The sequence below is a fragment of the Sinocyclocheilus rhinocerous genome, unplaced genomic scaffold (assembly GCF_001515625.1).
Source record: "Sinocyclocheilus rhinocerous isolate Xijiao unplaced genomic scaffold, SAMN03320098_v1.1 scaffold1655, whole genome shotgun sequence".
Taxonomy (NCBI): Eukaryota; Metazoa; Chordata; class Actinopteri; order Cypriniformes; family Cyprinidae; genus Sinocyclocheilus; species Sinocyclocheilus rhinocerous.
Window position 1 is genome coordinate 1,021,534 of NW_015655597.1, and position 27,130 is coordinate 1,048,663.

A 27,130-nucleotide genomic window follows, 5' to 3' on the forward strand; every position below is an offset into this window, starting at 1 on the left:
ACCTTCTGCTTGGTGCTACAAATGTTCTCCAGATCAGTGATGAGCGCAGCTCTGCGCTGGTGCAATGCCCTCTCGAGCTCCTCAAATGTCATGTTGATCTCATTGATGGCTTCATTCTTCCTTTCTATCAGCTGTTGAGAGATTTCATTCACCAGCTCAATGGCAGCTGTTAGTTGGGGCAGCCTGACCAAATAAAAAACAAACAAAATCTCAGATAGAACAAATTATATAAGCAAAATTATGGAAAAGAGATCAATTATTTGGAACTGCAATATTATGCAATAATCTGCATAGTCTGCAATAATATTATTATTTCTGTGTAGTCACTACTAAAAGGAGACTTAATAATTATTATTATATAATTTTTTTTATATTAATATTTTTGGAATATATTATTTTATCAATATAATAGTTTCACAACAAATACACACACATTTACTATATATATATATATATATATACAGTATATATATATATGTGTGTGTATACACAAATTATATAAAACTGTGATATATTCATTATTATTATTATCATTATTATATTAGTACTGTTATTTAATGATACATTTAAAAATAAAATAATACACAATTACATATTACATATATATATATATTATAATATTTATTTTTTATAATATGTACACATACATAAATACATACATACATATAAAATGATATATGTATGCAATATGTATGTAGTGTGTTATTATTATTAATAAAGTGATGAACTGTATATAAAACAGCTGACTATTGTGTATGCAGCATATTTACCTGTTGCCTATAGCATCCAGCTGGTTCTTTAGTGCTGCTTTGTGCTGTTCTAGAACATCCCGCAGTGGAACGGTCACATGCTCCCTGTGTTCCCCCTCCGTGCAGTCCAGGCACATGGCCGTCTCACACGACTCGCAGTAAAACTCCATCACCTGCAGGGGCACCAGTGAGCAACCCATTCATTCAGCATCCTAAAGGATTATCGAAGGGCGCTAACGTACGCTAACAGGCCTGAACAGGGTAAACACACATGTATTATGACTTTGAAGACACATAAAAGAAAGAAGCTGGCAGCTTTCAGGTGTGTTTAAGAGGAAAGAGCAAAAACAATGAGAAAGTGACACTGCAGCCTCTGCCAATGAAAACCTGGCTCAAATGTAGAGAAATGAGAGAGGGTAAAGGAATTTCCCATTCAGACATTTCTACATTTTGGCTGCAATTTTACCAACAACTTTTTTTTTGCTTCATGTTCTCACCAAATGCTGCCAAATTTGGTTTTATCATCAGATGGTAAGAGGCTTACCTTGCCCTCGTGATTGGGGCAGGAGAGCAGTTTCCCAACGGCTGCTGCGCTGACAGACTCCAGCACGCTGCAGGCCTCCGGCCGAGAACATTCTGGATCTCTCTGCAGCACCTCCATGAGGTTTGTGATGAAGAAGTTGTTCTGTAGTGCCGCCACACCTTTCTCGGGCAAGATGGAGGTCTGTCTGCACACCGGGCAGGACAGTGTCAAGGACTGAGGAGGAATGTAGTTCTGTAGGCACCTGTGAGGAACACAAAAGAAAATGTTTTGAAGAATGTTCACACTGCTATTTTCCTAACAGTAAATGGGGACCAAGTATTGTCAAGCTCAAAAAAGGGCAAATAAGCACCATAAACCATTATAAAAGTAAGTCATATGTCTCATGCACTATATTTCAAGTCTTCTAAAGTCATACGATAGCTTTGTGTGAGGAAACAACTGAAACTTAAGTCACCATTCAAAATAATTTTATGGAAAGGAGCAGCTTGAATATTCTGCTATAAATAACTCCTCTTTTGTTCCTCAGAAGCAAGAAAGTCATACAGGTTGTGAAAGATGATGACAGAATTTCCATGTTTGGGTGGAGTATCCCTTTAAGCAGGCATAGGGCAAAAACAATTACACACTTCATCTTAAAATGTAAAATTATCCTTGAAAAACAAATATTAGCAACCGTTAACATACACTAGCTTTGAAAAGTTTGGGGTCAGTAAGATTTTATTTTTAAAGAAATTAATACCTTTATTCAGCAAGGATGCATTAAATTGATCAAATAAATGTGAATAAATAAATATTCAAAATAAATAGTTCAAATAAATGCTGTTTGTGAACCTTCTATTCATTAAAGAATCCTGGAAAAATGTATCACAGATTCCATAAAAATATTAAGCAGCACAACTGCTTTCAACATTGATAATTATAAGAAATGTTTCTTGAGCACCAAATCTGCATATTGGAATGATTTGTGACACTGAAGACTGGAGTAATGGCTTCTGAAAATTCAGCTTTGCCATCACAAATTACATTTTAAAATATATTAAAACGGATTGTAATATTTCAAAAAAATAGTTTTCACTGTATTTTTGATCAAATAAATGCAGCTTCTGCGTGACTTCTTTCAAAAACATTTGAAAATCTTACCGACCTCAAACATTGGAACGGTAGTGTATCTCATATTTCATAAATAATGTACTCCTGTGAGATAGAGAGAGAATGAGAGGGCTAGCAGGGCAAGTGTTGCTGAAATTTCAGTCACAACATGAACAATCACAGTGGAAACACCCCGCTGACATACAACCCCACAGAAAGCACAAAACACCCAAAGAGACACATAAAGACACAGAGAGTCTCATTGTCACACTGACTGAACACTGTCATCGATGCAGAAGAAAATGTTTGTGATAGAGACAGAACATCTATGCCTAGGAATGTCAGCAGTAAGTACACAAAGTCCATATGCCATCCAATCAAAAGGTTAACAGCTGATTAATGCTTCAATCATTAAGCATGTTATTAAAACTGTGACAACTAATTTTTATATGTTCAGGCTGGAGCTGCTCATGTTATGCCATGGTGCTCATGTGGGAGTTCAAATGTGGCTCACGTCATTACCGGATCTCCTCCCCATCATTTCCTGTTCTCTCTCTACTACACCACAAATACTGTATGACAACATCATATTTGTTGAATGAAATCCAATACTTGTTTCTTACTAATTTGGGGGTGCTAATAGTTCAATTTTTAAGGTGAAAAATCATTGTATTACCATTAAACAGCAGAAAAACTGCCATTTGGTCAACTCACATCTGATTTTCACATAATGATTCTGAAGGCATTATTTCATGCCTAATCCTGATTTCCACTTTTTCCAACCACTTGCATATTGTCAGCTAAATTAATAAATTAAATGACCAGAATTATTTTTTTCAAGATGAAGGACTGTGCTATCAGTAATTATGGCAACAATCACAGACCTTTCGCAGAAGGTGTGCAGGCAGGGCAGGACTTTGGGGTTGTGGTAGTGGTCCAGACAGATACTACACACCAGGAACTGCTTGTCTATCTGGCGGACCACTGGGCTTGTGCGGCCGGTCTCAAACTTCGCCATGGTGACAGACATCCACAGAGGTGGCCGGGGGCCAGGATGCACCTTAACCTGAAATGAAGAAGATGCTATGTTACTGAAAAAGAAAAACCCACAACGCTTTATCATTTTAACTTTGAAATGAGGTAGAGGCTCATAGTATGGCATGAAAAGACAACCGCTAATATGAAGAGGAATACATGAGAGTGAGCTGGCAGGTGACGCCTGCTGAGCTGCTACCAAACCAGCAACTTTAATATAGGAAAATAACTGTTATTCTGCAGGCCAAAGAACACACTGCATTTCATCAGAAGAGAAGAGCATGGACAATTGGATTATGGAGTTCTGGAGGCAAACAGATGCTGTCAATGTTCATGCCACTTTTCCAGATGAGACTCAACAACGGCGGGCAGACAGATAAGTACTGATACAAGGACATGAACTACTGCTGTGTTTACTGGCTCTTGACAATGGTGGTACATGCTGTGCCACTTTCTACTTTAGTTGTCCTCTAAGCAAAGAGATATGAGACAGAGGTACAACTAATATTTCAGGATTAATTCTACTTCAGGATGTTAAAAAGTGTCTAACATTGGGCCATAGAAATAAGACCACCTTTCAACGGAGTAAAAATAAAAGATTAACATAAATGAGACCAATCTAAATTAAACATACCATTACCAATGCACAATTCCATTTTAAAGTTTCATTTTGCTGCACGTTATATAGCGAATGTAGTGAAATTATTTAACCTTTTGTAATAGTATTTCCTGCATTTGGAAGCAACATATCTGACACACTATACCCCACAGCTACCATTTTTGAACAAATAGTCCAATTAACAATTAATGGGTATTTGAATAAATTACTCAGTCAAATAATTCATATGTACAATTCACCAACATGCATATGGTATTTTTTATTTTTTTTTTAGATTTCAATATATTTGCATTGACAAATAACTTTATCTGGCAGGAAATGCAATTTTTTTAGCATAAATAAATGAAAACATTTTCACTTTTTTCATGTGTATCTGTCAATCACGGTCAGCTGTATATGATTAATATGTTCGCATCAGGAGTGTAATACATGATCAAAGATCAAAGAAAAAAACACTTTATACAACTTTTAGATGCAGTTTTGGAATTTTTAAAAATATGTTTATATAATTTGAATACATTTTTATTTCAGCTTTAGTTTTAGTCATGTTACAACAATTTAGATAAAAATTCTAAAAGAAATTTAATCATTACTTAGTTGTTATATATATATTTATACAACAGTTTGTTCTGGTTCTCAAATCTGATTGGCAAAGTGATCTTTCAAACCATGAGATATTCTATTGGCTCAAAAAAAGACGTGCCATCTAAAATTATGCACAATTTACTAGATTAAGGGGGCGACACTTCTTACCCCACTCTCCCTTACAAGTCAGATTCAACAGAAACATAAAATAAGGCCTTTAATTCAGGAACGTTTCTCCATCTGATTAGTTTGCAGGCCAGTGCTTCATTATCACTCTTTCAGTCTCTCACTTCTGCTCTTTGCCATGTTTTGACAGCGAGTGTCTTGTTCTCAGTACTCCAGTGCCTCTGGTCCCAGTGCTGCTCTGATAATTCAGCAGGACTGACATGTGCTCTCATGGACATATGAGTGATGGTAGCGTGAGAGCTTTAAACACGGCTGATACCAGTTCCCTTTGCCCACCCTCTATAGTCCTCGTCCCCCAAACCCCCTCACCGTCTCTGATGTGTTGATGAATGCAGGCTATATTTAGATGTATGTCTCAGTGGGGCAGGCTTAATAAGGGGTCATGTCCAGCAGCGGATGCCTGAGATTCTTGTGGCACAACACAGAAAGAGGAGCCAGAGCAGGTATCTGGGCTGACGGGGGCTCAGATGTAGAATGTAGAATCATGATCATGTGACTAAACATGTTGCAAAACATATTTATAAATGAGATTTGCTGGAAATGAGAAACACATTTGAAAATAAGTGCAGAACCCTTCCTGCAGTCAATGACATATAACAAAATAAATTTAGTTTTACATTTGAGAGTACACACTTTATCATTATTTTGAATATATTTTTTACTGTAAAAAGTATTTTTTAAATATATCATACATTTATTAATGATAAATATGATTACGTTTTTGGGGAGTCACACCACATGACATTTGACCTGAACTAACCTTGTCTAGTCATAAAAATGTCATATTATCTGATATTTTAAGAGACTTATTGACACACTGTCATGAGGGTCTGCAAGGGTCCTCTATATGATTGACATCATTTTGCTTGAACCTCATGACTTTGATTTGGCAGACATTTTTACATTATTTAAAATATAAATATTGGCAAACATTGTTAAAATATATATAAGTAATGAAACAGTTTTGTTTGATATATATATATATCAATATATATATATATATATATATATATACAGTGGGATTTTAGCAAATGGCTGCAATATAACAAAGAGTGAAAAATTTAAGGGGGTCTGAATACTTTCCGTACCCACTGTATATATATATATACACACACACACGCACACACACTACCGGCCAAAAGTTTGGGATCAGTAAGACTTGTAATGTTTTTAAAGAAGTCTCTTATGCTCATCAAGGCTTGCATATATTTGATCAAAAATACAAAAAAATAAAAAACAGGAATCTTGCAAAATGTTATTACAATATAAAATAATGGTTTCTATTTTAATATCCTTTAAAATATAATTTATTTCTGTTTTTTATTTTAAATAAACGCTCTTCTTTTCAAATTTTTATTCATCAAAGAATCCTGAAAAAAAGTATCACAGGTTCCAAAAAAATCTTAAGCAGCACAACAGTTTCCAGCACTGATAATAAATCAGCATATTAGAATGATTTCTTAAGATCATGTGACACTGAAGACTGGAGTAATGATGCTGAAAATCCAGCTTTGCATCACAGGAATAAATTATATACATTACAAAATATACATTATAAAACATTCAAATAGAAAACAGTTATTCTGTTTTTTTACTTTATTTTTGATTAAATAAATGCAGCCTTGGTGAGCATAATACTGCAAACATGTATTTATTTTTTCCCAGAATGAAAAAGAGCAACATTAACATTCTGATAAACTACTCCTTTTGTGTTTCACAGAATGAAGTCACAGGGATTTGAAACAACACATGAGTTAATTAACAAAGGTCATTTTTACCTTTAAAATGTTATTTCAAAACTACTTCTAATTCCATTCAGCAGAGAAAAAAAAAGGATGTAGATCCCACATGGGCCTGTTGATCAGACATTTTTAGCATCGGACGAGACTTAATATGACTTAATACCAGGGGTGCTCAGATCTACACCTGGAAGATCAAGCTTCCTGCACAATTTAGTTCCAGTCTTGCTCAAACACACCTGCCAGTAATTTTCAAATAAGCCCATGAAGTTTGATTGGCTGGTTCAGGTGTGTTGGATTAGACGGGGAACTAACTCTGAAGATAGACCACCAGAATTGAGCAACCCTGTCACAGAGTATACAGATTCACCAATTGACCCAGAACCACACACACACACACACTCACCTGTGTGTAACACCAGCTTTCGGCCACAGGGCCGCTGGTCATTTCTGCAGGAGGCGGAGGACTCGGCACCCTGGACATCGCCAGTTTTGAGCGTTGGGGGTGGGGTATGGGGATGGTCACTACGCCAGCCACCGCAGGACGTCCCCGACAAAGCACACACACGTGATTTCTCACTCAAAAGCAAATAATGCTCATGCACGCATGTGTTTTTCACAGCCGCCGCCAGGATCCGGGCACACACTCGTGTTCAGCGTAACCCAGAGAACATAAAAGGAATGCAGGCAGAACCTTGAGGTGTTTTTCAGTATGCCGTCCAGTTCATTAGTTTTACAATCTGTAGCAGAGAAAACAGACAGCAAAAACAGATTGAGAATTTATTTCAAAATCTTTAAACTTCGATCTTCAAAAATAATTTAAATAAAATTAATTAAAACAATTTATTAGTAGTAGTATTAGGTCTGTGTACTTCCATTCATTTTTCAACCATGACAAAAAAAACAAAAAAAAAGAGCGCTCCGCTTATAATCACTAAAAAAACGTCACTCATTTCAGTTTAACGCGATCTCTCAAAGTTCCGTTATAATCAAGTCAAGTCAAGTCAAGTCACCTTTATTTATATAGCGCTTTTAACAATACAGATTGTGTCAAAGCAACTGAACAGCATTAATTAGGAAAATAGTGTGTCAATAATGCAAAATGACAATAGTAAACACTAATTTTCCAGTTAAAGACAGTTCATCATTGAATTCAGTGATGTCTTCATTCAGCTCAGTTCAGTTTAAATAGTATCTGTGCAATCATTTGCAATCAAGTCAACAATATCGCTGGAAATGAAGTGTCCCCAACTAAGCAAGCCAGAGGCGACAGCGGCAAGGAACCAAAACTCCATCGGTGACAGAATGGAGAAAAAAACCTTGGGAGAAACCAGGCTCAGTCAGGGGCCAGTTCTCCTCTGGCCAGACAAAACCAGCAGTTCAATTCCAGGCTGCAGCAAAGTCACATTGTGCAGAAGACTCATCTGGTTCCTGTGGTCTAGTCCCGGTGGTCGTCTGAGACAAGGGGTCGTCTTTACAGGGGATCTGTATCTGGGGCTCATCTAGTTGTCCTGGTCTCCGCTGTCTTTCAGGGCTGTAGAGGTCCTCTCTAGGTGCTGATCCACCATCTGGTCTGAATACGTACTGGATCCGGGTGACTGCAGTGACCATCTGATCTGGATACAGACTGGATCTGGTGGCAACGGTGACCTCGGAATAAGAGAGAAACAGACTAATATTAGCGTAGATGCCATTCTTCTAACAATGTAGCAAGTACATCGGGTGTTATGAAAAAAGTTCCCGGTTCCGGTTGACCTAATTAATGCAGCCTAAAAATCCTTTAACGGATTTGAATATTAGAAGCGTATTAGTGTGTTATGTGTAAGCCAGGTTAAAGAGATGGGTCTTCAATCTAGATTTAAACTGACAGAGTGTGTCTGCCTCCCGAACAATGTTAGGTAGGTTATTCCAGAGTTTGGGCGCTAAATAGGAAAAGGATCTGCCGCCCGCAGTTGATTTTGATATTCTAGGTATTATCAAATGGCCAGAGTTTTGAGAACGCAGCGGACGTGGAGGACTATAATGTAACAAGAGCTCGTTCAAATACTGAGGTGCTAAACCATTCAGGGCTTTATAAGTAATTAGCAAGATTTTAAAATCTATACGATGTTTAATAGGGAGCCAGTGCAGTGTTGACAGAACCGGGCTAATATGGTCATACTTCCTGGTTCTAGTAAGAACTCTAGCTGCTGCATTTTGGACCAGCTGGAGTTTGTTTATTAAGCGTGCAGAACAACCACCCAATAAAGCATTACAATAATCTAACCTTGAGGTCATAAACGCATGGATTAACATTTCTGCATTTGACATTGAGAGAATAGGTCGTAATTTAGATATATTTTTGAGATGGAAAAATGCAGTTTTACAAATGCTAGAAACGTGGCTTTCTAACGAAAGATTGCTATCAAATAGCACACCTAGGTTCCTAACTGATGACGAAGAATTGACAGAGCAGCCATCAAGTCTTAAAGAGTGTTCTAGGTTATTATATGCAGAGTTTTTAGGTCCTATAATTAACACCTCTGTTTTTTCAGAATTTAGCAGTAAGAAATTACTCATCATCCAGTTTTTTATATCGACTATGCATTCCGCTAGTTTTTCAAATTGGTATGTTTCGCCGGGCTGCGAAGAAATATAGAGCTGAGTATCATCAGCATAACAGTGAAAGCTAACACCGTGTTTCCTGATAATATCTCCCAAGGGTAACATGTAAAGCGTGAAGAGTAATGGCCCTAGTACTGAGCCTTGAGGTACTCCATACTGCACTTGTGATCGATATGATACCTCTTCATTCACTGCTACGAATTGATGGCGGTCAGATAAGTACGATTTGAACCATGCTAATGCACTTCCATTAATGCCAACAAAGTTTTCTAGTCTATGCAAAAGAATGTTGTGGTCAATAGTGTCAAACGCAGCGCTAAGATCCAATAGCACTAATAGAGAGATACAACCACAATCAGATGATAAGAGCAGGTCATTTGTAACTCTAATGAGAGCAGTCTCGGTACTATGATACGGTCTAAATCCTGACTGGAAATCCTCACAGATACCATTTTTCTCTAAGAAGGAATATAATTGTGAGGATACTACCTTTTCTAGTATCTTGGACAGAAAAGGGAGATTCGAGATCGGTCTGTAATTAACTAGTTCTTTGGGGTCAAGTTGTGGTTTTTTGATGAGAGGCTTAATAACAGCCAGTTTGAAGGTTTTGGGGACATATCCTAATGACAATGATGAATTAATAATAGTCAGAAGAGGATCTATGACTTCTGGAAGCACCTCTTTTAGGAGCTTAGATGGAATAGGGTCTAACATACATGTTGTTGGTTTAGATGATTTAACAAGTTTATACAATTCTTCCTCTCCTATAGTAGAGAATGAGTGGAATTGTTCCTCAGGCGATCTATAGCAAGCTATCTGATGCGATACTATAGCTGACGGCTGCATGGTTACAATTTTATCTCTAATAGTATCGATCTTAGAAGTAAAGTAGTTCATAAAGTCATTACTGCTGTGCTGTTGGGAAATGTCAACACCTGTTGATGCTTTATTTTTCGTTAGTTTAGCCACTGTATTGAATAAATACTTGGGGTTATGTTTGTTTTCTTCTAAAAGAGAAGAAAAGTAATCAGATCTAGCAGTTTTTAATGCTTTTCTGTAGGATAGGTTTTCTTTCCCGCCAAGCAATACGAAATACCTCTAGTTTTGTTTTCCTCCAGCTGCGCTCCATTTTCCGGGCTGCTCTCTTTAGGGTGCGAGTGTGCTCATTATACCACGGTGTCAGACTGTTTTCCTTAATCTTCCTTAAGCGTAAAGGAGCAACTGTATTTAAAATGCTAGAAAAGAGAGAGTCCATAGTTTCTGTTACATCATCAAGTTGTTCTGAGGTTTTGGAAATGCTAAGGAATTGGGATAAATCAGGAAGATTACTTACAAAGCAGTCTTTTGTGGTAGAAGTGATGGTTCTACCATACTTGTAACAAGGATTAGAATTTACAGTTTTAGCTATATGAAGTTTGCACAAGACTAAATAATGATCTGAGATATCATCGCTTGGCTGCATAATTTCAACACCATCAACATCAATTCCATGTGACAGTATTAAATCTAGAGTATGATTTCGACAATGAGTAGGTCCTGAGACATGTTGTCTAACCCCAATAGAGTTCAGAATGTCTATGAATGCTGATCCCAATGCATCTTTTTCATTATCAACATGGATATTAAAATCACCAACAATTAAAACTTTATCTGCAGCCAGCACTAACTCGGATATAAAATCAGCACATTCTTTAATAAAGTCTGTATGATGCCCTGGTGGCCTGTATACAGTAGCCAGTACAAACGACACAGGGGATTTATCATTAACACTTGTTTCTCTGGATAATGTTATATGAAGCACCATTACTTCAAACGAGTTATACTTGAAACCCGCCTTCTGAGAAATACTGAAAACATTGTTATAAATTGAAGCAACACCTCCCCCTTTACCTTTTGGACGCGGCTCATGTTTATAACAGTAATCTTGGGGGGTAGACTCATTTAAAATAATGTAATCATCAGGTTTTAGCCAGGTTTCTGTCAAACAGAGCACATCTAGTTTATGATCAGTGATCATATCATTTACAAAAAGTGCTTTCGTAGAAAGGGACCTGATATTCAATAAGCCAAGCTTTATCATTTGTTTATCCATATTGCATCTGTTTTTTATTTGAAAGTATATATATATGTATATATATATATACTGTATATATATATATATATTCAGTATTTCAGTTAAAATTCTATTTTGTATCAAGCAAGGGAACTTTGTTTATGGTTTAAGTTTTAGTTAAATATAATCCTCCTACTGTAACAGGTTTTTAATTTATTAAAAGTTAATAGTTAATAATAATAATAGCCAAACTATTAAGGTTTTTATTTTCAAGAATTTATTTTTTTATAATATAAAGGACAGATGTATCACTCTAACACCTAAAACCCTAACCATACATGCATGCATTTATACAAATAGATAGATAGATAGACAGATAGATAGATATGAAGAAATAAAAAAGTGCATTCAAGTAATTGTATAAAACTGCATTATATATATATATATATATATTTTTTTTTTTATGTATATATAATTTAACAGATATGAACAAAAAGGAATGTTCTGTCATTGACCCAGATGCTTGCCAACCAACACAATATAAGTGACATGATTTGCTCCAAACGCTGAAGGGTGATATAAATTCACCTGTTCCACTGAAACGAGATCTGCAAGACCTTAGGGGTCAGGTCAGCGGTCAGCAACCCTGACCCAGATACAGCCTCAATTGAGAAATCAAACACTGTGTCGTTGTTCAAAAAAAAAAGAACAACAATCAGCAATTGTATCATGCAGCCTCTTACAAAATTATCCCACAGTACACTCCCACTCGTCACTGTGTGCATGGCACATGTGTATACACCTTTCAAACACACTCAGCACGCATCTAACTGCTTCTGACATCCATCAAGATTCCATGGGATGCTGAACTCATGACCTAGACTTCCAGAACTAGAGCTGCTTTAACCTCTCAAAAAAATTATATTTTACCCATGAACAACCTCAAAGCATATATTCTTACTGCTCTCGCACATGCACGTCTCCTAAAAACCTGGTAAAATCAGACTAGGCAGTGAAGGCATGAACATGTTACCAACCAAAGCATGAAATCGTTCCTAAACCTCAGACCAACTCTGACCAGCTTTAGGAAGGGAACCGGAGACAGAAACAAAAGCATTCTTTTCTTTCATAGCCACAGCTCTTCACTGCTCCAGTGAACACACAGACGACCGTTCACGTGCAAACACCAAGACTGAAACACACTAGAGGATTAAAGGGGACTCACACTTACACTCAAAAGCAAAGTGGATGCTTCTCAGGCAGGTTCCATTGTTGTTTTCTGAGATTTCAGCAGGGCCTGGTGGCTGAATAGCACAACAGATCCCCTTCCCTCTGTCTCTAGATCCCCTCCCCAGATGAACGCACCGCTCGTTGTCCCCACGCCTAGTGCACTCTCACTGCCCAAGCAACAGCTGTGATGTCACAAAGGGGCGGTTGGCTAAAGCCAAACCATTGTCTACTAGGCTACGCCATTGGCTGAGGCTGAATGCAGAGCCTTTGCTCCTCCCACAAGCTCTGCTGCAATTGGCCGTTCAGTGTTATCTTCCCAAAGGCATGGATTGCCTCAGAGAGAAACAATTCCTACTGACAGATTGGGTGGGTTGGGAAAGGGAGAGGATTTGAGTTGAATGCTAGCTTTTTAGTTGCAAGCACTTTAGTGTGTGTGAAAGCTTATGATGAACAATACACAATAATGATCATATAAAAAGACTTCAGTTTAGTTTGACAATACTTTGAGTTGTAGTGCACCACAAAAAAAAGTGTTCAGTTCACAGTGCACCTGCTTTTAAAGGAAAAAGCTACTAGGTGGATAAAGCTGCTTCTACCTTCCAAAATGCACTTTTAAGTGAGTAAATGTGAATCTTTTTGAGTCACAAAAAGTGTGGGATGTTTCATTTCTGCAAGATTATTTATGTTCCCTTTATTGTTCAACTATTTTGACATGACAAAATCATCAAAATGAATGTTAATCTTGGTTTAGCTCCGGGCACTGTCCTGCTTTTGCTTGCTTGTGAACTGACTGACATATAAAGTCAAAGGGGTCATATGATGCTGCTAAAAAGAACATTATTTTGTGTATTTGGTGTAATGAAATGTGTTTATGCGGTTTAAAGTAAAAAAAACACATTATTTTCCACATACTGTACATTATTGTTGCTTGCTCCTGCCCCGCCTTCTGAAACGCGTCGATTTTTACAAAACTAATCGGTCTGAAAAGCGAGGTGTGCTCTGATTAGCCAGCTATCCAGTGCGTGAATATCTCTTTGGATTTGAGACTTTAGTCTTTGCAAATTTACAGATCTTCTTTATGCACCAAGAGCTTGTAACACTCCAAAGAGAAAGGAAAAAATGAAATCGCATCATATGACCCCTTTAAAACAATGGCTCGGTATGATGGTTATATAAGAGATGATGTCATTACATCTGGGTGGAGTGACTCCAGATTGCAGGATTGTGAATTTCAATACCTCTGATTCATGAGAAATAAAATAATAATAAAAATCAATAATAAACCATTAAATAAAATTGACAAACATTTAATAAAAAACATTAATATTTACTAATAAACAATACTTTCATGTATGTATCAAAATATAAAGGCCTATACTTTACATATACATACATATTACATATATCTAATACATATACTTTTGCATATTTATGAATGTAATTATTTATTTGTTTAAAAATTTATTTTAAAATATTTCTGATTGAATGACATATTTAATCCATCAGCAGAGCAGTTCGAGATTAAATGGAAAACATCAACAGTCATTAATCTGAAGGGATTGACTGTCTGATTTCTCCCACGGTGGCTGGTTTTCAGAAAACACCCACACCTCTGACTGACTCCAAACTTGTACCAACACAGCAGGCACAAGTGAAGCTGGACTTTTTAATCATGGAATTGTCTTTGTATGTGGGAGAATACATGCTGTAACTTGTGTGCAAGGGAAATGTAAGACAGAGAAACCTGTGTGTATATTTATGATCTTTGTGACAGAGTAGCTTTGTGGTTGATGATCTGGGCTGACATGATAAATATTGCTTGCTCGCTCCCATGTAGAGGCACCCAGAACTTACTGGCCCCCTCCCCCCAAAAAAGGGGGAATTTTGTTGAACCAGATCATGAGGGGCAGCCAACTGAAATCTTAAATGCATATCCACTGCAATTTCCTGACATCCTAAGCGGGCTAATATCATCTGTCAAAGGTTTTGCACTGTCCAGTAGATCAGTAACTGGCTGTGCTTACACAAACAGCAAGGAACTGTGGGATAGCGCTGTGGGAAACTCTACAGCAAACCAGGATTAGTTCCATTCTGCAATGCCAGTTATTCCAATTAAATTCCATCAAATTCAGTCATTCCAGTTAACTGGAGAGATTAATTTCCAAATAATATCTTCATATATTTTCCGTATATCAGCTGTGCAATAACCAAACATATGGAGCGCTCCCACACAGCACAAACAGTGAAGCGTAATTAAAGTTTCCTGATGATTGCATTCATTAATCTTTACATAAAGTGCAATAAGATGCCATGTCTAGTCCACTCGGCTCAGATGGAGCCCTCAGGCACCGTCCTCTTACTGTGTCCAGTTATGTAATACAGCATGTCACTGCAATTGCAGAGAGGGAGAGGTAATCATGCCGCAGGAAACATGACTCAACAGAATGCTGTCAGGATACCGCAGGGCACATGAGAGAGAGAGGGATACAACAGAGAGAGAAAGATCTTGCTCTACCTATGTCACAGTCTTGTAGTGGTCATTACACAGATTTGGGAGTTTAGTGCTCCACTGTTTTCATTTTTACATTCATAAGCTAGTGTCACCCTAGATTAATTTTTTTTGCTCAGTGGTTTCTCATTTATAGCTCTTTTCTTACACAAACGCATCGCTTCACTTCACAAGGCCTTTATTAACCTACCAGAGCCACGTGGAGCACTTTTTATGATGGATGGATGCACTTTTTTGGCCTTCAAAATCTCGACCCCCATTCACTGCCATTATAAAGCTTGGAAGAGCCAGGACATTTTTTATATAACTCTGATTGTACACCGTCTGAAAGAAGAAAGTCATATACACCTATGATGGCTTGAGGGTGAGTAAATCATGGGGTAATTTTCTTTTTTGGGTGAACTATCCCTTTAACTGGACCTCATCCTGACAGTAGACCATGAATAGCTAATTTGCATGTCCTAATCATTTCTTACTATCTATCTCTCTCACTCTCTGTACTGTGGGAATATTTCTGGAGGGAAAGCATGGATAGCTGGGTACATGAGATGGGTCAGAAATAATCTGATCCTTCAAATAACTAATGTTTTTTTGTGTGTGTGTGTGTGTGTGTGTGTCTTCAGAGGAGATGCTTAAAAACACTTAATGCCTTAAGCATATAAACAATACCAACAAACAGGTCAAAGACTTCTCCATTTAATAAAGCATTTGCCATATGTAAAGTGGAGAGTTTTAATGAAGCTAATGCACATGTGCTTTTTGCAGATGGGTGTGAGTCACCCTGCGGATCAGCCTCTGGCGCTTCAGTGGAAAAACTCACTTATACAGTATGTTTATCAGTTTAGGAGTATAAATTATGCAGAAGTGTCCTCATTCTGTGGTTCAGGACTGAAAAAGTGTTTTCTGAATAGTGAGTAGAGGACCAGACCCCTGAGAGTTCAGAGGGGCTGCGGTTCTGGAGGGCTCTGACGCATCCATCAAAAAAATAAAAAAATTAAATAAAAAAGCAGAGCAAACATGCAATAATAAAACACTGCCAAGGGCATTACAAGATACATTCGATTAATATGTTGCGTAATGCAAACATTTGATTTTTCTTTGGATTTTAAGTGGGTAATCTTTATTTTGTTAAATATTTTCTGCTTTTGCACTTTAATGTGCGGACACAGCTTTAAGTAAGCCAATTAGAGTGTGGTTGTGGTGCTTTCAAAAAGCCTGGTACATCAATTTCTGGCTCAACCAATGGCGTGAGTTTGGGGCGGGACTAGCTGAAAGAATCTTTATTTCTGCAATTCCATTTGACGTCACAGGTGGTGTAGAAATGACATATGATGAAACGGAAATAGCGACAGATCTTTTCTTCTGTATTGTGACTTACATCCAAGAAAAAGAAAAAACATTATCGAAAATGAAAAAAAAAAAAAAATTAGGGTGGGGACTTGGTTCTATCTATTGTTTGTTGATTAGATGGAGGTGGGGTTTAAGCAAACTAGATGATTGGAGAAGTCTGGAATATCAAAGAGGAGACTGTCAATTGCATGATCGCAAGATCGAGCTATGATGTTTTGATTAAAAATTTCAAAAACTTAAAAAATGAAATATGCATGGATGAATCATTCTCAATATGATCTTTTACAAAACAAAATGTAACTTTAAAAAAAAACATTCCTGTTCTTATTGTGTATGATTCATTAATTTGTTATTCCAAAGAAAAAATGCCTTTGTAATCTTTCATCCAAATCAAAATTAATTGAAATGAGTTTCCTATTCCAGTGACATCATGTAGACAGTAGTCTATTTTAATATATTAACCAATCACAAAAAGCTATTCAGAGAATATTATACAGAACTCTCATTCAGGTCTTTTGCAGTATAGCGCAAATCCAATCCAACCAATTCTCAATGAGTAGGTGCTGCACTTTTTTCCCTATTGAATAACAATTTAAGTTGAAAATACATCACATTATGCAAGTAAAATCTGTTACGAATGTGGTTTCATGTTGACAGCTGGGAGTCAGCATGTTTATGAAATATTATTAAAGTTAAGTATGGCCAATTGATTTGATTTAGTATGCCTTTAGCTCAAACTGTAGAGCATGGCGCTACCAATGCCAAGGTCATAGGTTCAATAACCCAGGGAATGCATGAACTAATGAAATGTTTACTTTGAATGTTTAAAAGCATATGCCAAATGCATAAATGTAGTGAATTAGCAAAGGAGTTGTGCTACCAAACTGTACTCAACAGGAACATTAAATTTGATCATTTATTCAACTTAGCTCACCATCAGTATTCATGCTGTGTGTGGCAGCATTTTTTCAAGCTCTCCTGACCCTTCATTAATTCCTCCTTCCCCCATTTCTCTCTCGCGCTCTCTTTCTCAGAAACACCTTCATAATGAAGGAACAATAGTCAATAGTATCTGAAACCAAGCCATGAAAGACTAATTCTCCCTAAGACCCCTTATACTGACAGAAATAACACAACACACTGATCTCTTGGGAATAATTCAGATTCAAAATAAACCCCAACAAGCCTGCGGGGAAGTAAGATGACTTGAGAATGCTTTAAAACGATTGTTTTGTAGAGGATGTGCACGTTGTCATGCTCATTTTATCGCATTACAGCACGCTTGATCACATCAAACACACACATGCATAATGCAAACACATCCATGCATTGCTCAAGTGGCACTGGGACTCTCTTTTCTCATGCTGCTTCACATGAACACTGGCATTCACAGTCAGCTGTCTTCAAAAGGAAGACTCCTTTAGGTATTCTTAAAATCAGTTCTTCTCTTCTCAGTTATATCTGTCAGTGAGTTCAACATGTTAAGAGGTCCTGCACTGTAAGCTACTGTATAAAAACTTACAAATGTAAGTACATTTCCTTAACTATGCTGGCCAACTGACAATTTTGCAAGAGACATTCAAATCAAAACTAACAGAAATCCACATGTGTTCTTCACATCACACATCCTTCCATCCTAAGGCTAAAAAGCCAATTTTAGCGCTAACAAGTTCAGACACTGATCTATTTTGTCCCTGTCATAGCTCAGAGAATGGCTTCTGCATATTAAACTGTGCTATACATTTCTGTTTAAAGTCAGTGTGATCACGTAGGCATAATGTCATTTATATTTCATTTTCATGCTTGAATTTTCTAAAAATATTAATGAACACTCAGAATAATAGAGGAAAAAAAGTCTAAAGCCATCTGCCAAAGAAAGCTAAAATAATATCTGCCACCATTAACTGATTATGTCAATAGACTTCAGGAAGCACAATTGTTTCCCTTTTGAATCAGAAAAAAGATAGTGTACATATTTTAGGTACAAGCAGACAGAAGAATCAGCAAAGGCTTTAAAATAGAAACTGGTTATATTTGTATTAAGATAATGAATGTCACATCAAACTAGCTGTGCATTTAAGTGCGTTTATGAACTGGAATGCCTGCTTGGGTCTCTATAAACCAGGCTGAATGAGTTAAACTGGTTCTATTGACCATAATAATGACATCACAAACATATCACACCCAGTAGACGAAACACACATCACAAGTGAATTGCTCTCTCCTGTTCACATGCACAAACAAAAACACGTAAGAATACCCTGAAGGGGAGGTTAGGTAGAGTAATGGTCACTCAGGCAGCTATAACTATCACAGTAAGGGCTGTATGTCACTGGCAAGGCATTTAATGTGATCCTACAATGGGAAAGAGCACAAAAACACACACACACACACACATACATGAACAATGGCCATGGATAGCTATTCACGTCACTACACTAAAGCTGAGACATCTGTCAGCTGAGCTGCCCTTCCATCCATCAAAATCTCCAACCAAAGGACGTCAAACACCTCAGTACCAATCACGGGAAGTTTTACAGTCAAACCTATAGTGTAAAATCATTCTGAAAAAGCATTTTATTTGGTTTTATCACAAAAAAAGCCTTAGAGGAAATGCTTGCTTCACAATTTTGTTCTACCACATTTGTATGGATCCAAACTGATGGTTGTGTCAAAAAAAAAAGAGACAAATTTTATCAGCCATTTTTTACTTTTACCTCTAAAGGAAAGTTTGAATGCACTCTAGTCTTATTTTTCTCAGGAGCCATTACGTCAATGCCAGCTGGACATTCCTGTGAGTTCTTCTTCTTTGTAACAGGCTTCACTTTTCAACACACACATACACATAATGGCATGTAAGTGCCATTCACTTGTTCATGAGCTTCTTACAGATTTTATTGGACCACAGAGTTGAGAGTACAGAGAGCATTAGCACATATGGATAATCTTGTTCCTCTAAAAGTACATCAGCAGCTGGATCAGTACAGAAATTTCTCCAATAGCAAACTGTGAACCTTAATGTCTGTGAAATTGTTATGCAAAAATGTGTCATACATTGAATGTTAATATATAAGAAATGGCCTGTGTGAAAGCATAATCACAGATGGGATCTTTGTATCCCAGTTGGTTCTTCATCATTTAAAAAGATAAAATAAAATATGAATATATTATGAAAAAAATATTTAGTTTAAATAAATATTAATTGAAAGAACTTTCTCTAAACATAAATTATAAATGTTGCCTTGGCAATTAACTGAAAATAAGCTGAAGTACTTTGAAAATTGAAATAAAACTAAATTAAAGCTAAATAAATAAATAAATACATAAAAATAAAAACTTCTAAAAATGCCAAAAAGCACATTACAAAATGACAAGAATTAAGCTATACTGTTAAAATGAAAACTAAAAATACAAAAAGCTAATTTAAAATATGAATACATACTATATTAGCACTTAATTAGAACTTAATTGTCTTGAACTATAAAAAGATCAACCAACAAGAAATGAAATTTCCCTCTTGGGAACCATCAATGCTAATTAAAATAATTACAGACATTTAAAGCACATCAACAGCTGTATTTGAGTTATGTCTACAAAACAATATTATAATGAGTGTCACCTGTCATGCCCCTGATTGTGCTGTTATGTTGTCATTATTACATTATTTATGGCTGCCTGCTTGGATGATTACAATGACTGTAACTGTAACATCATGTCACTATAATAGGGTGCAACATTTAAGTCAATAAAAGTGAAAAACAAAATGGTTTTATTCCAGAATATATCAGATGATCAGTTGCTGGATCATTAAGATGTATCATACATCTTTAGTCTGCAGACAGTTCCTATCATAGCGAAGAGACAGGACACCACTGTTATACCAAACACACTCATCAGGATTTGAATAATAAATTCAATATGAAGCCATCCATTTAAAATCTAAATGTTTTCCCCTGTGCGACTCGGATCAATGCAAAGTACAGATTGCAAAACACACCGATCACACATGTCACAGGAGACAGCTAACATACTTGTGCTTACACACACACACACACACACACACACACACAGGTTTGTTTTTGTGAAAAGTGGGGACATCCCCAAATAGCAATGGTTGTTATACTGTACAGACCGTATATTCTATTGCCCTACACCAACCCTACCCCTCACAGGAATCAGCACACAAGCACTGTTGTTTTACATAAGCACTGAAATCCTGGCGGGTGTTTGTGATCATGTCCGTTCACTCGTATGTGTGTTTGTGCATGCATGTGTCAGTGATGCCCAGCTGACTGAAAGGGAGAGGCCAGACACTGCAGTGAATTATTCATTACAGACAGTCGGCATACGAGATGGATGGGTAAACGAACAGAATGAAAGCCATGGTGACACGAAGGAGAAAGAATGAGGGATAAAGGGTGAACTCCCCGACGCCGTACTCACGTGAGTTCTCGCAGCTGACAGAAATAGAGGGATGAAAAAATAAAAAGAAAGATACAGACAGGTCTCAGCGAAGCATCCAAGCACAGACCCGTCCAGCCTTACAGCCCCTCATCCCAAAGAAGAAGATACAGTGAGATTAAAAGAGCAAATCCAGAAAGCAGGAAAGACAAGCAGACAGGAGAGAAGCAGCAGCAGGGCGTGAGCAAGCGAGGGTGTATAATGTTTGTGTGAGAGAAGGGAGCGAGACTCTGATGAGGAAGGAAGGGAAGGGTAGATAGTGGAAGGGTATTGGCTGAAGGGAAGGGAGGTGGGGATGTGCTCAGCCAATGCTCTGAGTGAAGGTGCAAGGCAATAGGAAAATGGCAGAGAGAGAACACATCCTTTAGATACAGAGGATTCTCTTTTACTCTCTAAGTGTTGCCACTGTAACACATATACTGCAAAAAAAACAAAACAAAACAAAAAAACATTATTTTTGTCTTGTAAATATCTAAACATACTTAAAGTCAACATGAATCTGAAATGTATTTTGTTAATGCATGTTTCTGATCTTACTGTGAATAATGCATTGGTACATGTTATTCCAAAGAAGTGTTTATCTTTTAATATTCAATTAAATGTAATGACTTCTCCCTCTGAAACAACTTTCATTTTCTGCTGATGTCACTTGGGCCACACAGGCTATTGGATAATGATCACTGATAGCCGAATGGCTAATTAGACATTTAAGCAAACTGAACATTTGATCTGACACATTCTGAAAAAAAAAAAAAAAACATCCAGTTTTTATGATTACATTTCGGATGGAACATTTCTTTTCACTCGGAAATAGAGGTCTAATACAGAAGGATTTGGTGCTCAACAAACATTTGTTATTATTATTATCAGTGCTGAAAACAGTTGTGCTGATTAATATTTTTGTGGAAACCATGATTTTTAGGAATTTGTGATGAATAGAAAGGTTAAAAGAACAGCATTTATTTGGAATAGAAGTCGTTTGTAACATTAAAAAAGTCTTCACTTTCACTTTTGATCAATTGAATGAATCCCTGTTGAATAAAAGTATTAAGCATTTCTTTAAAAAATCTTCAAATGCTTTTAGCATAACACATTCAAAATTGTATGTAACCTATGTATGTCATTTATGAAGTAATATATTTATGCATAAAAACTTCTAAACGGGCAATAAAAATAAAATGAATCCTAATTAAATAATCTATAAAAAAAAGAATAACAATATTCAAGTTTTATTCTTAATGTAGAAGTCTTTACATAGGATGTTTCGATATTTTTACTGGAAAACGAAACAAAAATACTAAATACTGATTAACAAAACTGTTTGCAGTGAACAGCAGAACATACACATAGAAAACAAACACACACACACACACACACACACACACGAATAGATGTCACATGCTCGTGATCTCAAAGAGAAAGTCCTCAAGAGTTCAAATCTGAGAGGCAAAAAAGAAAACCAATGACTCTCCTGTGTGATGTCCTGTCCTGTTTTTTTCTGCAGGCACATGGGCATTCCAAGCCCTTTTGTTCGGTTTCTCAGTACACTGTAAGGGGGAGGGCTTGTTTGTATTCACAATCAGGGGAAATGAGGGGAAAAGAAGAGGTAGTAGGAAACAAAGAGAAAAATCAAGGGGACAAGATAATGACTGGGTAACTGCATGAGAGCTAATGAAGATTAATGACTACAGAGGCAAAGAGAGGAAGAGAGACTGGCTACCACTGTAGATATTCACTACACAGGACATAAAGACCCAGCAGAGCAGAATGGAAAAACAATAGTGCTGAAATTGCAGCTTGGGCAACACGAGTCACTTAAGTCACATCAGTCTTCCAAGACAAGCTAAAAATATCCTTTATGTCAACCTAAGGAGAAAAACACATGGTGACATCTTTGGACTACCAAGTCACAAACCTTTGAACTAGAATCCCCAACATCTAGTGACAAATTGAGTTCAATTCATCATTAAGTACCAACCTAAGGGTTTGAATAGGCGGAGACAAACTGCTGGGGGCGTGGCTTAATTTGATAAAAGCAACAACTGCATCCATGCTAAAGGGGGTGGGCCAGGCCTGTACGTACGATAATTATCGTATTTGTACGATCATTTTGACCTCTGTACGATGTACGATCAATAATGAAAAAAATCCCATAATGTACGATAATTTCATAATTTTATGACAATTCAAATGATGGTAGTTGTAGTCATAGGGCTTCTACATTCATACACGAAATCGGCTCATTACAGACACTCTAAATGAGCTCGTGCACACCTCAGAGTGTGTTAAGAATGCAGGAGGGTGCCCTGCTTTAAAGCCAACGAGCACTATGTTGCGGTCCGGACAGCAAGAACCCCCTCAACATCTAGCAACACGCAGGCTTCCGATGACAGCGGCTCAGATGTGAAGTTAACAGCTAAAGTCTGTCTACACTGGACACGACAAAGCGAGTGTTAAAAATCATTTTAATACGTCATAAATAGAACGAGGCATCAGTTTACTGTCGTGTCGTGTCGCATCCAGTGCAAACAGTCACTGATTATAATGGTTTCTATAGTATTTTGTCGCACTGCTCGCGTCCAATGTAAACACGGTAAGCCTAGTTATCTATTGTGGTAATTTGCAGGTTGTGTCAAAAAGTTGTTGGTTTAGATAAATAGCTGTATTCTGTACGTTTGACTCGTGTACAATAATTTTCTTCCAAATACGATAATTTTGAGCTTCTGGTACGATACTTGGACATTTCCAATCTGGCAACACTGCTCCTCCTCCTCATCCCTCTCTTTCTCTCTCTCTTTCCTCGGCAGCCTGGAGTAGATTCATACAGGAAGAGTACAGACCTGCAGGACCCATATTGTAAATTGCATGTGACTGCAACACAAAGCCAGCACTCAGCACTGTGTGAGAGTGTGTATTTGTGCTCTATTAGTGGTATGAAGGCAGAACTCTTCGGGAAGCCTGAGGCTGGTGATGCCATCACATGTGATGCTGCCGATTTTATTTTTATGAACGAATTTCATTTTCACCATATCTCAATTGATATATTGTGTTTGATAGCATTCTGTGGTGGAAATGACATTGCAAATATATTGATTTATTTTCACACATTACATGTCTTAAATTGTATGTCTCCATGGTAACCAAGTATACTATTACTAACTTTCGAAGAAATTACAAATAATAATTTTTAAAATATAAATAATAAAAGTGTTCATGATTATTTGAATCATTGATTATCAGTTTAAAATGAAATAATATTTTATGATGGATTATCATAGTTTAAGATTGTGGTTAAGAAAGTATTAAGATCTAAAACTTTGAAAGTTGAATAAATAAATGATGAAGGCATAATAAAATGTTTTCAAGTTTTATAACAGAAAAAAAAGTTGAAATCAACCCCTGAGACATAAAAGTGCCCATACTTAAAGAAAAACCCATTCATGTGAAAAACAAATATTTATATATTTATATTTGTGCACCACAAACATATTCTAAAACCTTTTCCTTTCTTTTTTTTTCTCATCAAGCATCTAGAGTAGTGGTTCTTAGCAAATGGACCAGGGCCCCATTCGGGGTCCTCAACAAAACTCCAGGGGGCCCCAAAAAGCCTTAAAATAATTTACATTTAGTTATATTTACGTAATCTTCATTAAAATGCTAATATAAGACACTAAAAATAAACATGTACAATATTAAACTGACATCATATTTTGAATTTATTTTTATTTCAAAAGAAGTACCAGAGGTACATATCAGCTTAGATATGAGGGCCTTCAAATACTGTCCTGGACAAAGGGGGGCCTTTGGAGTCAAAAAGGTTAATAACCACTGATGTAAAGCTTAGATAACAAACCACTTACATGTCTGATGTCTGTGATACACATCAGCATTTATCAGGGTCTTTTATTATATCCAGTATCCTCATATATGCAAACAAGGAATACCATTGCTTAATTACTTAATAACTGCCTGGTATGAATGAACTTTAATATTCACTAGAGTTAAAAAGAGGTTTAACTCTCAGCTGCCACTGTCTGCACTAATGAGTGCATAGTATTGAGAATAAACCACAGGGATTAAAAACCATGCTCAGTTCTTAATCAACTAAGGTACAAAGTTCACCTACAACAGTCCTGCTGCACATTATTTTCTCAGCTACATGTGTAGGTAGAGTATAAAACTGGTATGTTAATTCTGTTTCTGTGGAGGAAATTTTATTACTATCTGAAATCGTATTATTATTTGCTTTGTTTTCTTTACTCTACTATAGAATGCTTCATCAATATGCTTGAGATTTTGATGAGCTGAGAGATAACAGGAAGTATATTTAATGTGTGTGTGTGTGTGTGTGTGTGTGCAAGACAAGTGTGAGATGAGAAATGCTATTTTATTCTTAGGTTCTAAGAAAATAATTTGCATTAAATACTTAGAAACGCATCTAGGGGACATAGTTGGATATTTTAAATGGACACATATCTTGAGTGGGCATTATGATTGGATTAGATAGAAGCATCCTGATTTGATGAAGGTATAAATGTTGAGTCATGGTTTTCCTCTTTGTCGCACTCTGCAGCCAACCTGTAAGACTGTTGACCTTTCTTACAAGAAATAAATATTCAAAAGATTTTCTGCCTCTTGCCTTATTGAAATAGAAAATTGCCGCAACAGCTTCTCAATATCTCTTTCAAATCCTACACCCATTCATTGTGATGCTTAAGGTTGAATGATATTGAATGTGAGTCATTTGGTCACCATTGTTAGTACGTCTTTAGTGTTAGTGTTTTTAACAGTGTTGGAGGTCAAATACAGGTAATATCCAGCTTTACTCATGACTCATGTAATAATCGGTGAATGACTTCACAGGGTCACATCCATTTTCACACGTTTCCGGAAAACATGGACCCGGAAATGACTCTGTGAATGCCCAGCATTGTCCTGCTATCAGTTGCAACCTTACTCAGCTTCCTCCCATGCATGCCTATAGGACCATGGATTCGTGCTGAGCCACAAACAGAAGTCTTATTGAGAAAAGCAAATTGTGATCATCATTCATCACAATTACATTTTAATACCAAAATGCAACATTTTATCCACTAGAGGATTCCCAAAAGAAACCATCATAATGGAGTTAACAAACTTACCACAGCATTTTGCTGCTGATCAAGCTGAATTAGAGTGAGGCATCATTCCAACTGATCTATAAAGGACAAAACATAATGAAAGTTAATAAATCACTCTTAATACAGGACATGACAATACACTAGGCTTTGAAAATGAGTGGTTTACTAGCAGTTCCACGAGTATAAAAATAGCGAAATGAGTTAACTTTTTGTTATTTAATCTATGTTAGATAACAAAGTTCTCAAAAAAAACAAAAAAACGTTTCCATGGCTATAGTTTTATGTTACCGACGTTAACGTCGTTATTTCCCCACACGCAATACGCAGTCAAAAATGTACTAAACTATAGCGACATCTCCTGGTCACTTTTGATACCACAAATAATAACTTCGTGTGGGAAAGCCCAACTGAGCCCACTAAGAAAACATGTCATTACAAACGTAAACAGAAATGTACCATTTAATTGTTTAACACCCAAAGGCAATCCTTGTATAACTCGCTCCACTGCTGTTCTTGCTTACTATGAATGAGACATTATGCCATGTCAAAGTTTATATTCCGTCACAATATCAATATATTAAAGCTATTTTAAATATATTATAATAATTTTAAACAAGCACACACACTGTTGGCTGGTCCTCACAACGTAGATTCGTGTTTGGTTTTACTATACGATCGTTACCTGACCAACAAACTCAAATATTGTTGAGTAAAATCTTAATTTGCTAATAATCTAATATAATGCATAATAATTTTAAATGATTTCAGTAGTCATGCAAGATGCAAACTTTTCTCTCCGTTTTTAATATTAAATTAAAGAATTGTCAAATAAATAGTGTACTTACTTTAGATGGCTCAAAATATCACAGGTTTGTAGTGTTCAGGCTGCAGATGTGCGTTTTGTCCAAGAGAGAGTTCTGAGTCCCCAACAAAGTGATCCTGTCCTCCTTTCCTTCTAGCTCGGGTTTCTTCCTTGTTTTTTTCTTCTTCTGTCCTCTCTCTCACACGGGTTTCTTCCTTGTTTTTTTCTTCTTCTGTCCTCTCTCTCTCACACACACTCACAGACATACACGCACACTAATCATGCCTTTCCACATACAACATGCTTTACTTTGTGACAAAAACAGATTGCAAAGAAAATCATCCTATTTACTAGTGGTCTTAATGGTGGGATACACTAACAGAACAAACGAAATTTTTATATTTAAGATTATATTTACTGTACTTGTGGAAATAAGTTCTTAAACAGTCTAAAAA

General features: G+C 36.7%; 1 protein-coding gene across 5 annotated transcripts in view; it reads right to left on the minus strand.

Annotated features, from left to right (window-relative positions):
- LOC107718737 (tripartite motif-containing protein 3-like) overlaps window positions 1-26,813 on the minus strand; it is a 32,452-nt gene extending 5,639 nt beyond the window's left edge. For 2 of the 5 annotated variants that reach the window (XM_016525954.1, XM_016525950.1), the window contains exons 1-5: window positions 12,435-12,625; window positions 3,267-3,448; window positions 1,294-1,534; window positions 771-922; window positions 3-183 (exon numbers count right to left, since the gene is read on the minus strand). In XM_016525954.1, the coding sequence (XP_016381440.1) occupies window positions 3-183; window positions 771-922; window positions 1,294-1,534; window positions 3,267-3,412 (720 nt within the window). In that variant the 5' untranslated portion in view covers window positions 3,413-3,448; window positions 12,435-12,625. Of the gene's footprint in view, window positions 1-2; window positions 184-770; window positions 923-1,293; window positions 1,535-3,266; window positions 3,449-5,116; window positions 5,203-12,434; window positions 12,626-20,735; window positions 20,953-25,894; window positions 25,951-26,718 lie in introns of those variants that run through there. The other 3 variants (XM_016525952.1, XM_016525951.1, XM_016525953.1) reach the window with 3 other exon arrangements.
- Between the last annotated feature and the right edge of the window lie 317 nt (window positions 26,814-27,130).